Source organism: Ammospiza nelsoni, chromosome 6, assembly GCF_027579445.1.
Source record: "Ammospiza nelsoni isolate bAmmNel1 chromosome 6, bAmmNel1.pri, whole genome shotgun sequence".
Taxonomy (NCBI): domain Eukaryota; kingdom Metazoa; phylum Chordata; class Aves; order Passeriformes; family Passerellidae; genus Ammospiza; species Ammospiza nelsoni.
The window spans coordinates 16,377,969-16,394,821 of NC_080638.1; the positions used below are offsets into that span (position 1 = coordinate 16,377,969).

General features: G+C 40.3%; 1 protein-coding gene across 2 annotated transcripts in view; it reads right to left on the reverse strand.

The window, feature by feature from the left end:
- The window catches only part of SERGEF (secretion regulating guanine nucleotide exchange factor), a 141,526-nt gene that overhangs the window by 27,128 nt on the left and 97,545 nt on the right, over positions 1-16,853 (reverse strand). Inside the window, exon 11 of one of the 2 annotated variants that reach the window (XM_059475347.1) lies at positions 12,694-12,747. The exons of the other annotated variant lie outside the window; for it this stretch is intronic. Within the exon in view, the coding sequence (XP_059331330.1) occupies positions 12,713-12,747 (35 nt within the window). The 3' untranslated portion in view covers positions 12,694-12,712. The remainder of the gene's footprint in view (positions 1-12,693; positions 12,748-16,853) is intronic. 2 annotated transcript variants of the gene reach the window in all.

Sequence of the window (16,853 nt, forward strand, 5' to 3'; positions counted from 1 at the left end):
TAACTGGCACTGAACACTGGAGAACTGGTGGGAATTGGGCATGAGGTGCCTTGATTGTGTACAAGCATGCTGAAAATATGGTCCAGGGCATCAATTTTGTTTCTTTTAAAGTTTTCTTCACTGCAAAATTTTACAATGGGTTTGAAGACCACATTCAGGAGGAAAGAAGACCCTGGTTTAAGATTATCCAAAGATGTACTTCCAGTGTCTGCCATGAAAGCCATCATTTGAATTTCATATTAGTATTAAACATAGTTCTAGTTTAGATTCACCCATGAGTCATAAGTTTAAAAAAAAAAAAAAAAAGCACTGTACTCAGCAACTTTGCTTTGGCTCAGCACTATTATCTTACAGACTTCATCTGTACATCTGCTAAATCAAGAACTCCAGAAAAAATCCCATACACTAAACATCCATCTGTCTTACCATTTCTCCGACAGCTAATGTATATTTTGGATCTAAAATACAGAAACTTCCAGTTGGCCAATCTTTAACCGCTATATTTATTATGGGTCTTGATTTTTCATTTCCTCAAGCAACATCTTATTCAAGAATAAAATATTAATTTTCAATCCACTGAGTCAATTTACTGTTACTTTTGAAAAAAAATTACTTTGTTTTACTATAAAATATTTCTGAAAGAGCTGCATGGGAAGGATAAGAGTAATAGTCATCAGCATAGATTATGAAGTAGAAGGAAAAGCATGAATCAGCTTGTCCTCATAAAAACACATTTGCTAACCAAAGTCTGTTTCCTACACAATTAGTTACAAATGCAGAAATATTTATTTTAATAAGTTGTTTCAAAGGATGCCAGGAGCAAATCTCTGTGGAATGCATACAAAGTTGTTCTGGTTTTTCCTGTGTAGGTTACCTCACTGAACTCAAAATGGAGGTACAGAAAGAGCTTTTTAGGAGCTTAGGGAGCAACACAGCTAAAATATGTGGTACTTTTTCTTTTCTTTCCCACAACCAATTTATGAGTCCATAACTCAGAGCTTAGAGCAGCTCCAGAAAAGCACTGCTTCCCATGCAGTCAAGTTTTCCCCCAGCTATGGCTTCAGCCTCAGCCAGCCCCATTTCTCTCCCACCAGCGAGCCAGGCTGGGGGTGGCACTGTGACCAGACGTGGCATCTCAAAGCTGATGTCACTCCTGCATGAATTTCCAGTGCAGAACAAAAAAATCACAAGGCACAGGCTGTAAATCACAAGGGCTTAGTTGTTCCATCTTAGGAAATTAATTATCCTGATGATGTTATCTTAATTAAATGGTAGCTAATCTAAATTTATATTTAAGCCTGAAATGTGAATATATTTTAAAAACTCTTGATGATAGCAAATCTGAAGAGACAGAGGAAGGAAAGGAAAAATACCAGAGAAAGTAGGGCTTGTTGAATTGGGCAAGCAATCATATTTCTAAATACTGGCAATTACAGCTCAGATGTTTCCTCCTTTAGGGTTGTCTAGGTTAATCACATTTCTAAGGGGAAAATGTGAGGGTCCCCAAGCATAAGCTGAAAGCAGATAGACAAAATATAAAATTGGCAGTCCAGGAAAAAATCCCCAATACCTGTAGTCAGAAGTTAGCAGAGAATCTTTCAAGAGTCCTGCTGTGTGAATAGTTACTTACACTTTTCTAGCTCACTGAAAACAGTGGTGGTCTTCTAAAAAAATTACAGCCATCTAGCAAGGTGCCATGCATAAAAGCCAGCAGCTGCTTGAGAGAGATTATGGGCAATGATAACCTTTACAAAGAAGGAAGGAAAAAAAAAGGCTAGACATGTAAGAAATTGTTCCTTTTTCTTCAAGGACAAGGGAAATTAAACATGGCCAGCAGAGAAAAGGTGAAAACCAGGAATTATAGCTGTAACTGAACAGAGAGGAGACTCCTAAAGGCTGATACCAACATCTCAGCATCTGAACAGTGAGAGACACTAGATGTCCTAATCCTTCAATCCATACCCCTCCATCACCATTCCCATTTGTTTCCTACCCAAATCCCCTCACACTGAGAGATCTTTTGTCTTTTATAGCTAAAGGATTTAGCTAAAGCAATTCTCCTCAAATATTACCACAAGGAAAGGTAAAACACAACCATCTTTCCCTTTTTCAAGCTCATTTCTTCCTGAACACATTTTGCAACCAACAGGCTCAACTTTCAGATGGGCTGTTCACAGTCTCCTTTCCTTCTGAGCAGAGCTGGAAGACCCCACACCCTCACACACCTATCAGTAATCTGCACTGAGTTTTACAAGGTCACATCCTGCATCACTTTAAATTGAATTCCAGCCTTCCAATCAGAGAAGCAAATGCACCTATAACCTTTGCAAGCAATTAAATGTACTGCCCTTGCTAACTCTGGTGATTTCTCCAATACTTGAATCTCAAGAATTTAGTAATTACATCTGCTGGCCTTTGTTCTGCCATGAGGTTGAGACAGCGAGTTTCACTTTGAATGTGTGTCAGAATCAGTTATCAAAAAAGAAGTAACTTTTAAAGAGAGATTCAATAAAAACAATTGTGCTCCTGCTTCTCTTTGGGCAGAACAGAAAAACCTTTACAAAACTAAGATCTGGCTTCTGTGACCTCCACACTCGATCCTTTTGCTACTCTTGTTTGCAAGCTTACTTATTCCCATTTTAGACAGGCCTGAGTTTGCCTTTGGATATGAAGGAATTTAAGGAAAGTATTTACTTACACACAAGGATGATATCCAAGTGGAAAATTTGATCCTTGAATCTAGACAAAAAATAGTTTTACAATACTCTGGAACATCTTACCACCACACATCAGCATAACAAAGCACACAGACAGGACAAGATAACAAGGGACATATTTTTGCCTTGGTACAAACTATTTTAAATCTGAGCTAGGAAAAGTTAGATTTTACACTGAAGTACCCAAAGTGCACTTAACTTTTATACAAGTACTGAAACAGAAGTTGGCAACTAAGGGTTTGCAAAACCAAGCATCATTCCAAAATGAAAACCAGAAAAGGAGGATTCAAAATCATGTTATCTCTTTATGGGCCATGTAAGATATTACCTTAGTGTTAAATTACATTGGTCCATGAAGGTAACTGGAACAGGAAAGAATAAAGCTGTTGTCCTCCAGGTGTATCATACGAGTAAGCAACTTTGCACTGGGAGTGCAAGACACACAATTTATAAAACAGAAGAAACAAATCCCTTTACCTTCACTAGTCTCTTTGAAAACAAAAAAATACCATAAACAAAACAAACAAAAAAAAAAAAACCACCAAACAAAAAAACCCCATCATAAGTAAACACAGGAAAAGGAGTTAAAAATACAGGATGCTACAAATGCTTAATAAATAAGTCCATCTCTCTGAGGAAGTGCGATGGAGAGACCTTGTGTTCACCTGTTCACCCACACGTGTGCATGAAAGGCAGTACACACACAAATGCCTGATTTGAGTTCAGGATTAGACGCAGCCAGAGTTAAATGAGCATTTAAAAGAGTAATAAGTTATTCCTGGTGAGATTCAATAAAGAATTACAGCTTTAGAACTGGCCTCTCCTGACCTCTGAAATCAGCTATCTTCACTGTGTGTGACTAACTCTTATAACCAAAACCTGAGGGATTCACAGACCTGTTAGTCACTTCTGGGAAAAATGACCTGATGAAAGAATAAAGAAAGCCAAATGCAGCTTGTAAACAAGGAGGTCCTTGCAATGTTAGTGTTATTACATTTTGTTTTCTTGTTATTCTCATCCAGTCAAAGACATTATCTCCAGTTAAGGAGACCTATTTGATTTTGGGGATATAGCAACATGCAGTCATCTAATTACTCGAGATCTGTAAAAATCTTGGAGCCTCCTCTAGAAGCTTGCACTGGTTCTTGGACAATTAACTTGCTGGATAAACACAGCTGAAGCTGTACCATAAAGTGCAGCACAAGAGAGAAAGGGCAAGTCCCAATCAAATGGTGATGATCAATATGCTGTGGCTACTAATCTCCCAAGAGGGAGGTGTGTGGAAGAGTAGGAAATGCTGCTAAGTCTCAGACACAGCTAAAATATTTAGGTTCACATAAAGAAAATCAGTGGCAAGAATGAGTGCAATTACAGAGCAGACACTCATTGCTGATGCCCTGCAAGCAATAACTTGGGATATTTCATTATTACCATTGTGTGCTGTCTCTCAGATTTGAGCTTTTGTCAATTCAAGGCCATGCTGCTTATTCCAGCTGACTTGGAGGCAATTCTCATCTCCCCCCATACACTTGCAGGACAGAGTGAAAGGCAACACTGAGTTCAATCTTCATCATTTTTGTTAACAGGGTTCTTCATGAAAATTGCATGGAACCCAAAGCACAGGCATTTGAAGGTGTGCTGGAGCTCCAGTTTAAAAATTAAAAGCATGGGAGGGGACAAAGCTGTAATTGCTACACGTTGAAACACAATAATAAATATCTAAAGTCCAAAATGAGCATAGAGTGAATGGGCTTCCACCCCAGGGACACACCATTCTTTGGCCTACCTAAAGCTCACAAATAAATTTCTTACAGATTTCAAGCCTGTCTGTAGAGATGCAGAGAAGCCCACAAGTGGTCACCACAAGGAAACAGTTTAATAGTGTAATCTCATTTTTCATAGTGTATTTTGTTCCTGTGACAATTTAAACAACTATCTAAGGTCATTTTTTAACCAAAAATTAAGGTAAGTTTGGGTAACAATCTGGGCTTTTCCTTGTTCTTCCTCTTTTTGGTCCTCTTATCACTGCTTAAATTTCCATGATGAAGCAAGCTCTGCCTTGAGCTTTGGGAACACAAGATCAGAGCTGTCATCCTTGTGGACTCACCACTGAGTACCACTGGCTGCAATCCAGCCCTGCTGGAGCAGGCAGCATGTGGCTTGCTGTGCTCCTACCTGCCCATGAAGAGTGAGATTCCTGTGTCTGCAGCTTTCCTGGAGAGAAATCCACTAACAGCAGCACTAAACTATCAAAACACTCAGCTTTGCCCAGGAACTTCAACAAAGGAAAAGAAAAGGGAGCAGAAATAGGAGTCCTTTCAAAAACATGTCATTTACAGCATGGAGCAGGGATTTTGGAGATCTTTTCTTTCATTTTAAAATAAAGGTTAGCAACTTATTTTGGAGTGTAAGAAGACAGTTCGTAACAGAAATGCCAATTAACAAAAAACAACAAACAAAACATGATAAATCTGACTTACCTCCCACAACACAAAGCAAACTGTCATTAAGTTACCCCTCTATGCACAGGAATTGAAGTCAAGCCCAGTCTCTCTCATTTTTTCACACAGGATTAGGTGGTAAGTTATCTAGAAACAACCCAAAAGAGCTCCAAAAGTACTCCTAATATGGCAGATATTTTTGTAGGCTCCATTCTGTCACTGATTTTGGCAGTTGTGAAGATAATCAGTCCCATTTTTCCATATCATTTTTCCTTACTGTACTCTGACTTTGAGGGGGTGCAACTCTCCTAACATCATAACAAACCTTGGAAGTAAAGGCATTATGCCAAGGCCTAAATCTTTACCATTTCTACAGATTTCCCAGTATGATGATATTAAGAAAAGAAGCCTCATAAGCAGTCCAAAATTACAGACAGTTTCCAACTGAATAAATATTAAAAAAAGAACTGACATCAGAAGTTACTCAACAGGAGGGAACTGTAAGTAGTGACATCCTGCAGTTGCAGTGAAGAGGAGGAAGTGACTGAACTTCTGCTATCCTTGGTGCTGACTCACCACATTCTGGCTGCAGGATGTGACATCCCTAAAGATGCTCAAGTTTCTTGAGATGTCCCTAAAGCAGTCAAGTGTCTCACTGCACAAATACATTGCCGAGAACTGAGAGAAAAATCTGAGTTCTCAAGTCCTTAAGACTGTGGCTGACATCCTGCAGAGTGTCAAGACTGCTATTTGGAGAAGAGTGGAAAATAACAGACATTAAACAGGGCTTTTTGTTGTTAAGGGCCAATTCTGGTTGTATCAAGACTGAGCTACAGAATATGATGAATTTGTCCGACTTGCTCATCTTCTGCATTCCCAGAACTCCCATTCTACAAATGCAGTCACAAGGGTGTATGAATGCTGACATCTGATATGAGTTGTTTTGCTAATGTCCTTCTTCACCCCCAAACCAGCAATCAAACACTTCTCAGCAAACCAACAGCCAGAGAGGCCTGGGTGACAGGAGGGGACAGGAGGGACATGTGCCCCGTGCTGCCATGTTCCAGCTTTGCTCCAGGCCAGAGGCATCACGGAGTGACAGGGACCTTGTGTTGCAAGGAAGAGGTTAGGTTATACAGAGACAACATAGTCAGCAACAGCAGAGTATTCATTTACAATGAAGTCAAATGAATGCTAAGGAAAAAAACCCCAAATCCATATCCTGGACCTCACAAATTTGAGCTTTCTTTACATGTGTGTGCACATCTGTGTTTGTAAGTTATATGCACACACAGAGATACATTCACAAACAGGCTAAATATGTTCTCCAAAACAAGATTTGACATTTCCAGCCTTAATCCTGTCACCCAGAGCAGACCAATTTGGATGATCTTCAAGGCCAGCTGCTGGGTTCATCTGCTGAAACTAACTTCACACAATACATTTATTCGCTGGGAGGACAATACTGTTTTGACTCTTACTTACCCTGATTAGCCCTAAGCCAGTGAGAATCATTGCTGTGTTTGTGTTCAGATGAGTATGCATCCTAAATTGTGGAGAGAAGGTCACTTTACAGACCCTGGAGCAGGAGGAAGCTCTGAACAAAAATAGGATGGCACTGTCACAGTTTTTATCAGCCAGCTTCAGATCAGTTTCATCCTTAATGTCTCTGCTATATTTTGTTATCTAAGTACATGACTACCAAGGTAAAGCTCACTTAATCCACCTGGAAAAAAAGTATAAATTCTATTAATTCTAATGACTTTAGAAACAAAGTAATACAAATCTCACCTTTTGCACTACAGAATTTATTCCTGTTAAAAATAAACTACCCACAGACATCATGCATATATCAATAATCATATTTCTGTAGGGTCTATTTCTCTACATTCAGTCTCCACTGAGTGACTGGCAGAGAAGCATGAGCTATTATTCCCATTTTGGACAGCAGGTGTAAATTAGAGTTTGACATTACAGATATGTATCAGTATTGTAAAGGCAGAGAAAAAATAAACTATGGAAGAGATCAATAATTACAGCTTACTGGTATTGAATGGGACCAAGCCAGCTAGCAGGAAAAATGCTCCCTACCCAGGCTCCTGCTCATCACATCCATATGTTTACAGGAGGGTAAGTGTTCCCTCATTCACCTCCTTTCCTCACAAGACCTTTTATTTGTATTACATAGTCAGAGGTAATTCTCACAGAAAACACATGAGGTAACATTGGGAGTGCCAGAGCCCACAGGCAAGAACAGATTTGTCAAAATATCACAGTAGCCTTTTCTGCCACAAAGCCAACTTGGGGATTCACCCACCCCATCTGCTACACAATTACAGGAAGAGGGGTCAGCATTGAGCCAAAACTGAGGGGGAGAGACAGGATGACAAAGTCCTCACTCTGTAGTCTTTAACAGCTCTGCAGCTTCTACTTGCAAACACAAAACCTGAAAGTGAGGGCTAAGAAAGAAAAGGAAGAACATGAGTATTTCCCTACACTCCCTTTTTCCCCCTCACTTTAAGGAGAATACTTGAGAATAAAATTAATTCCTAATAGCTATATCCAACTCCCTGCCCTTATGGACCCAGGGCCCATCCAGAGATTGCTGCCCTCTGGCTGGAAGGGCCAGCAAGGCCACTGAGGTTCTGCTGAGCTTCCTTCCAGGAGATGCACCATTCCCTGGAACAGCATCCTTGGCTGCACACAGTGGTGGCATTATCTGCTTCCTGAAATGCTGCTTCTCCATGCAGCTGAAAGCCTTAAGATCCTTGAAGAGAGGAGTGTTTGCAGACCATACTGTTTGCAAGCTGTCCAGGAAATGAGTCCTTCCTAAAAAAACTGTGTTGAAACTACAAGCCAAGATGTTCAGCATCTCTCCCTAAGTCCTCTGATTCCTTACAAATGTTACCTATCCTTACCTCCCACTGAGCTGCATTCCCAGAACTCCCATTCCACAAATGGAATCACAAGGATGTTTGCATGCTGACATCTGAAACACCTGAAATGTTTCAGAAACAAGTGTCTGTCTCATTCCTCACCATCTAATTAACAAAGAGGGTTTCTAGTTCCATACCACAGTTTTGAAAATAGTAACACAGAACATGGCCTGTATTGCGGTAAGAGGAAATCTTTTGGTGTTCAAGTAATGAGCACAAAACTTAAGGTATTGCAGCCTAAGTAAATTTTTCTGCAGTTGTTAAAACCATGGTATGAAAAAGACCAATATGAAAAGGGAGGCCTGAGCCTCCCTAACATTTTCATGTATTTAATTTTGGATGATAAGAACATCCCTAGGAAAAGCTCATTCAGTAATGAAATCTGAAATGAAAAATGACCACCCAGAAGTAAAAGTAGTCATACACAATTAATGAATTCATTCAGCCAGCCAATAGATCAAACAGCAAACCAGACTCTCTTAATCATGCAGAGGAACATTTTTCAGTGCTTCCTATACTGTACTTTGCTCAAGGCCTACATCACCAATTGGTTGTTTCCTTAATTCTTAACCATTTACAATATAATGTTATTTTAAATTTAAGTGTCATCCAAGAACACTGTGTCAGAACATATTATTCTTTCCAGGTTTCTAATCCTCAAAGAAATTAATATCAGAAAATTTATTTTATAGGTTGAAAAAACCTGTGAGTATTCAGCAAATTATTAGTGCACAGATAGCTATAACTTTCCAAAAAGGGCCCTAGCTCTTCCCTTTTTGGGTAAAACTTCATACAAACAGATTTCAGGCATGCAGAAAGTTATCTCTGCCTGAAGCTTCTACACTCTTTCCATCAGGGACTCAAGGGGTTTACCCTTGGGATACAGACAAAAATAACTTCTTAAAGTTTTGTCAAAAACATTTTGAAAATTTTCACTTACTATTCAATTTTCTGTGCAACAATGGACGAAATTAAACAGTATCTCTGGAAAAGCTCAAAGCAAGTGACTAGTGAAAAAAGAAAGAGCAGCTTCACTGAAACCTGAAAAACTGGGCCAAACTTATTTGCCTTTGAGTTGCACACGTCTTTTTCCCCAAAGCTCATCTACTAAATCCCTGTAGTTTTCTCATCTCCCTCCAGTTTTCCCCAAAAATTTAGGAACAACCAGATCATGCTTCTATTGAACTTTGCAAATGCATGCTTCAGTGCAGGAGCTACATGCGCTGTTCACAGAATCCCATCACCAAATTTACACAAAAGAGGCAAAAGCCAAGACTGTTCTCCTACTGACACTGGATTCTCTGCAAGCTCCAAATGATCACACTCAAAACTTTTGAAATCTAAGGGGCCACTGAAGGACAAAGCTGCCTGGCAGTCCCTGGTGTTCTCACTTCTACCACACTCCTTCATGCTGAAATCATCCTTATTGGTGTGCTTTTCTCCCTTTGGATACAACTTGGACACACCTGTGACCTAAACTGGCACCAACTGAGTACAAAGGGCTGTGCTGATTCTCCAGGCTTTTTCCAACAGCAGGGTCTAGCTTGTGCCAATTTCTACTGCCAGCTTGGTAATGACAGGTCACACGAATTCCTCTCTTCCAGATTTCCACTTGCTCAAGGAGGGCAGTCAAGACAGCCCCAACAAGGTGACTCATCAGCAAAAGCCTGCCTCCAATTACAATTATTGCAGCTATGATTCCTCACTGAACTTATTAATCGAAGTCTCTGCACAGTAGAGACCTTTAATTTTACAGAAATCCTTTCAGGTCACCTCCAAACCTGGCAATGAAACCAATTTTCCTCCTCCCAAATAGCTCTAACCATAGCCAAGACCTGCCCTGTGTGCAACAAACTGCACCTGTACTCTCAGTTGTAACTGATACACCATTTCTTAACCTAATTTTCACAAGGTGGTTTCCACCTGCACACACAGACTGCTGTGACCAGGTCTTTAGCCCAAACTCACCCAACACTGATCAGAACTGCATGACAGCACCTACAAATCCAAGCAGAAACACAGCCCCTAATTCAATTTCCTCCTGGGAGGATGGTGAACAGCAGCTTGGAGAACTGTGCCTGGCTGCTGCTAGCTCTGCTTGGCCCTGCAGATCAGCAGAGCAATAACAGGCAGGAGAGTAGGAAGAGTCCACTAAAGGACACAACACTACTTTTGCACATTAAAAAAAAACAGCCCTAACATCCTCAATTCATCTGGCCCTGTACCAGAACAGTAGGAATTAAAGTGATGAAATACAATGAAATAGAACTGAGGGAGCAGGCAAGGACAGAAACCTCCAACAATAATTTTATTAAACACTATGTCAAGCAAGTCAGAAAGCTTGCTGCACCATTAGAGCCTGCCCTACATGTTCTGAATTTCTTAGCTTAGACACAGCAAAAAACAAGTTCTAAGGGTCCTCTCAGGACACTAGACTTTGCTGGGAGGACACAGTCTGCTGCCCTTTTCAGCTCACCTGCTCCTTACACAGGCTGCCTCCTCCAGGCAATACACCCAGGAGCGACAGCAACACCAGAAACACTTCTTTGCAGGCATTGCTGTGCCCTGAGAAGAGTCAGAGCCTAAAGGAAGAACAGAGCTACATTTTGTACCTTCCAGCTAGCATATTAATTTTGCAGGTCCTGTCACGCTACTAACAATGCTCAGAATCCATTGCTTTCGCCACCCTGTGGGGCTGTGCTTCCTCTCTCTTCTGACAATCCATCCCTGTGGCCATGCCACAGTGGGAAGGGACAGGTCATGGGCATCCCAGTACACACAGACAGCCCCTACACAAAAGAGCTGAAAAAGCAGCAAATATGGGAGAGGATTTGGGGACAAATTTATCTGTGACTTGACATAAAACTCATTCCTGGCATTCCTGCTGAAATACTACTGGGAAACACAGGCAGATTGCTGTGCCTCAGTTTTCTTCATTGCTCAAATGTGTGTGCATGCATATAAAGCAAGAGGGGAAAAAAGGCTGTTCAAAGCATGAACTGGCTTTGGACATACCTAGTGTGAAAATGCTGTGTTTTCCACCTCTGGATTACAATCACATTCTTCAAGTAAACTTTGGAGCTACTTGTTCTGGAAAGTCTTTTGAGCTGGAAGAGACCTAGGATGTTCAGAGTGATGACAAATGTCTTGTTTCACTCCTAGGTTTTTGGTTGGAAATATATCCAGAATAGAGAAAGCAAGGATTTTCCTTCTGAGCAGCACATAGTCAGATCAAATCACATGACTCCTCTAGCAGCTCTCTAGGCCAAGACCAGTCCAGAAATTACCCACAAAATCTTTACTTTGGAAAGATTAGATTAAAAGCTTAGAGATGATGAATATATATTCTTTCCCCTGATGGAGATCATGTATCATCACCTTCATTTTTCAAATGAAAAGGGGGAGGGACACATGATGGAGGGCTTTTACCTCATGTCAGCTAAAGCACCAGTGACAGCAGGAGCAGGATGCACTTCCCCCATACCTGAGCCTACTGGTTATCCAAGTGCTGACTGGATAATCTGAATAGACACAGCATTGTCACAGAGTCACTGGGGACTTTCCCACCAGACCTTCCACTGTCAGATACTGCAGCTCATGCCTCCCCACCAGGCTCGTGACCCCACAACAAGCACAAAATAAATGCTGGAGCATTTATTCCATTTATCAAGGCACTGTAAAACACTGCACACAAACAGACCTGTGATACCCACACCAAACATGATTTCACAGGAGAGAGATAAACAGCCATCTTCCCAGCTCAGTGTTTTGGCACAAAGTGCTTTTTCAATCAGTCATGCTGAGAAAACACGAGGAAATACAGAAAAGCAGAAGTTTTTAAAAATCAATTAAAATTAATTAGTTTGTAATGGAGAGAAAAGTCACCCTCCCAAATGTGAAACCATCATTAAATGCTAGGAGCAAAAGGATGATCCCAGTTACTTTCTGAGTGCAAGTTTTCCACTTCTGGTATTTCAGGAACAGAGCATAGCACACCAGATATGGGACAGGCCAGTAATCTACAGGGTGGGTGAATATGGGGAGGGTGGAGTGCAGTGTTCCAAACTCCTTAGAAGAAAACCTGTATTTGTGGATTTCTCTCCTTGCATGCCTAATAAATGAGCTCCTGGCTCGGTGTGCTCTGCTCACCTGAGCTGACCCACAAGTGTGCAGTGAACAGGCTGTGAACTGCCATAGAATTCCAGCTCCCATGATGAGCAGGGTAGACAGGAACACCAAATGATTCAGTTTATATTCTATGATATTGTCAAGATATCTTTTGCAAAAACAGATTAACAAATAAAACAAAAATACTGGCCTTTTCTTTAGAAAGGAAAGTGCAGGGCAGTGTATTCATAGTAAAAGATGTCCCTTAGAAGCACATTATACCACACTGATGACGGAATATGAACAAAAGCCCCCTCAACTTTCTTAGAGTGTTGCTGAAAATAACTCCACTGTATTGATCCCACTGGAAACCTTTCTGTATTTTTCCCATGGCTCTTTCTTGGTTATCTGAGGTGTGCAGTGCTTATTTGCAATATAGAAACAGACCTTTGACGCAGAAAAATACAGAAGTTAGAAATTCAAATTACTTACCATTTTATTAAAGTTTTTTTTATATTAGAGGACGATTCATAACTAACTTGCAACCTTAAAAAAAAGAAGAGGGTCAAGGACAGTTTGAGTTTACAATTTTTAAGCCAGTGATCAATGTTGAGCTTACTTTCCTTATAAATATGATATCAAAGTGATATTATTCAAGGACTTTTAAGCACTTTAAAAACTCTGCTAGATGATATTTCATCATGGTCTTAACTAGACCGTGAAAATTAAGCACATTTTGCTGGAAGGGATATAAAATAAGGGAAAGTTTAAGGACATCTCTCCCCCATGCCATACAGACATATCTGTACTTCACAGTGCACTGCAGGGCTGGAATGAGCACCAGCACAGGCACATAATTCACACAACATTAAGCAGCCCCAGGGGAAGAAATCTTCTTAGTTCCAAAGCAGGAGACCTGGGCATCCCAGTGCATCTCACCAGGGCTCATTAGGGCTCATTACCTCCTGGAGGTAACTCCAGCAAGAGCCTGAGCATCCTGCACTGTACTTCTCAGGCAGGGTGACACACTGATACTGATGCAGCTACAGCCAGGACTGGAGATCACTTGCTTCCTGCTAAGCACTCTTTTTTCCAGGGTAAAAATAAAAAGGCTTTAGGGCTAAAGTTGCTGTTTTTCTGCTGTTTATATGGCATGAAGACGCACTACTCCATGACTAGACCTTCTGGGGACTTTGCCACAGTGGTAATTGATAGCAGGATTATAAAGGCACAAACTGGCAACAGGCACTTTCCAAGATTGCTCTGAAATAGAATTTCAAGGAGGCCACAGAAGTGTGGAAATGCAAAAGTCAAGTAGAATAATACAAAAAGAGACTTGGACTGCTCTGTGTCATAAGAATGGGCTGAACAGATCCTTTGCAAGCTTCCTGCAAGAGCCCAGAGACTCAAAGGAACAGGATAAAGCAGTGTTTCATCTTTGCCATCCTGAGAGGAAGAAGCTAACAGTCATCTGCATAAATTACTGAGAAAGCAAACTGGAAACAGAAGCAAGCTAAAAAAACACATAAGAACAGCCAGTAGAGTGAAAGGGAAAAAGACTGCAAGAACAACTTGTCACATGGACAACACTGCAAAATGAGATCTCCAACAGTGCTGAGACCAGCTTTGAGCAATGGCTTCAAAACACCCAGCTCCCAAGTTGGCTTTACCTTCCATGAACCCCTATGTAGTTACTTATATTATTTCTTCACCAAAATAAAACTTAGCACTTTCCTATGATTGCTTCACAATAATAAAAAACTCCTAACACTAATCACGTGACAGCACAGACTCCATCCCAGAGCTTCACCAACGGTGAACAAAAACATGCTCCACAAGTGGAAGGGAAGACTGTTCATTTATCGGTCTGCACTACCACATCCCCTGACCTATTTTATTACTAAAAATAGTCCCTCTTAGGTCACTGCTGCAAATTGAATTCTGCTGCTTCATTGCCCACTGCAATCTCACAGAACTGCATGCTGCCTACACACAAAACACTAAGTAGGTTAACTTATTCACTGCCAGGGATGCAGCCAGTCTTCTCATGTGGATAAAAAGACACAGACAAATTTGCTTATATCAGTGAAATGTTTCTTGCATTGCAGCTAAATGTCCAAACCCAGTTATTTATATTGCATCATGAATATAAATGCCTGGCTTCCAATTTGCCTGCATTCACAATATGTTTTACAGTATTGCTCTTGCAAGATATGGTTTCAAAGGATTTCATGTTACAAGCGATACAACAGCAGCCCTAATGACCTCTCTATTGACAGAACAGCCAAGTTTTTCTTTTTTAGCCCCCTCACTAGGATAAGTCTGGGAAAACAAAGGACAAGAGGGAATCAGTCAAAATGTTCCAAATTAAAAAGACCTTCTTTCAAAAGATCTGTGTTTGCAACTCCCAATCCAAAGCATCTCGTGATTATCATACCATGAAGAGAGCAGGCAAATTTAGACCTAACAGCCACAGACTACTTAAAAGAGAGAGGAAGAGGACGGCATGAACTTTACAGAGCAAGAACTTATTAGAGGATCCTAAACAGGAGATTGAAATAGGTATTATCGACCATTTCATGCTTGATAGTGAACAAACATAAAGAATATGCTATATCCTTGCTGTTTTATTTGAGCTAGACAGACTAAGACCAGCATATTTCCCTGAGTTAATACTGCATCTTCATTTCATTACTTCAATAGCTTCCCAATCTTAAACAAACACACCCCAAAACCAAGCAAAGATCAAAGACAACTGACTTTATGTCAGTTTTGTGTTTCACTGCAAATTATGCTGGGAATTTTTTAGCATGCAGCAGATGCACACAGGGCTGAACCATTCAAATGATTCACAGGCTCATTAACCTAACTTTATTGTTATGTAGTTATGAAACCAAGTTTCTCCCTTCCTGCTATTCTAAGAACAAAATCTGCCAAATCTGGGGTTTTTTGACAGAGGGAAAATCCCACGTCTGCAGGGGACAAAACAGCCTCAGCTCTGCCTGAGTTTCAGCTGGTGTCATTTACAGGGATGCTGGAGGCACTGTAGGTCATAAGTTGTGTGAGAAGTCCATGGTCTAACCAGCTGAGAGAGATGAGCTCAAATACATCACCACAAGGGGAACCACAGAGTCCCTTATCAAGGATATGTGAAACATGCTCACAGAACGGGGAGGGAACTGACCCTGCCAGCCAAGCTGCAGTTAGTTTCCCATTAATTGAAAAAGCATGAAGTACACACTGCAAACAGCCTGGCTCTGCATTTCTGACTATCCTGAGCTCAAGACTTGCCACATCTTGCTAGGGATTGACTATGGATTTAAAACAAAACAACAAACAACCAAGTAGATATTCTTATTTTTAGCCAGTGGGTCATGGTAAAGCTGGTCTGTTGAGATGTATTTTTCATGTATATGTTTGAAAGGTTTATCATCCATACATTTCAAAGGTATACTATCCACTTCAGTGGTAGCAAGCTACAGGGCACAAGTGACATACTGGAGATGCTTGGCATATCTGGACAATTGTTTTTAAATGAACATGATATTTTCTGAAAGGCCTGTTAGTCACCTGAAAGCAAGAGAGATGGGTATTAAGCTCCTTACAAAATGAAGACATGGAGCCCTTTTTACTTTTTACAAGATTAAGCATGTTCCACAGTTTTAGACTGCATAACTAATAAGTCCTCTCAACAGGATGTCCTTTTAGACCTTAGCTTCTCCAAGATGCTACAGCATGAACTGCCTTTTTATTTCTTAGGAGATCAAAAGAGTGTTACATTGGAGCACTTTAATGCAGTGACTGCACTTCAAAGACACATTACTTCATTCTCTTTTTTAACTCTCCCAGCAATGCTTCTGCTTAATAAAACCTGCCTCTAATTAGAAACCCTATGTGCATGTCTATATCTATTCTCAGAGAGATATGATCAAAAAGTCCAAGGTCATACAGCAGACTATTCAATAGGTCAGGTAAACAACAGGAACGGCAGCTAAGTTCAGATCAGCAAGATAATTAACAACAGTACTCAAGCAAAGACAATCAACACAAGCATTATTATTATTATTATTATTATATAAATTACTTGCATTACTTTTCCATGATTCTCACACATGAAACCAAAAGATCATAAGTATTTAACCACCTAATTAACATCATGGCCAAATGTGGAAGTATCTGAACCCTCTTTATTATTCTTTAATAGTTAATATCACATTTTAGAAGTCAAAATTTAGTCCAGGTTTGCAAACCAACTAAAGAAAAACAACTATATTTATGAAGCTTTAAAGTTGTCCAAGACCTAGACAAACTTTTCTTTATGGACCACTAGAAAATCAATGCAGCTTTCAAATTGCCTGGATCCACTAACATAGATTTCAAAGTTCAGGGAAAACACACGTGGCACCACTGCTACTGAATTTTTGGCAAAAAGAGTAGGCAACAAGTAATGCATTTTGGCCAAATGCCAAAGACAAAACAAACAAACTGTTTCAAAATATATTTCAGTTCCAAAACAGAGAATTTACCATTTAAACCTTCAACCAGTTCATCATTTAGGCTCAGTTCTTCACATCACTGTCTTCTGACTGTGGGGAGCTACAAAATAAAGTCTTTGGTGTTTCAGCCTCTAAGAAAATTGAAGATTGTTACCA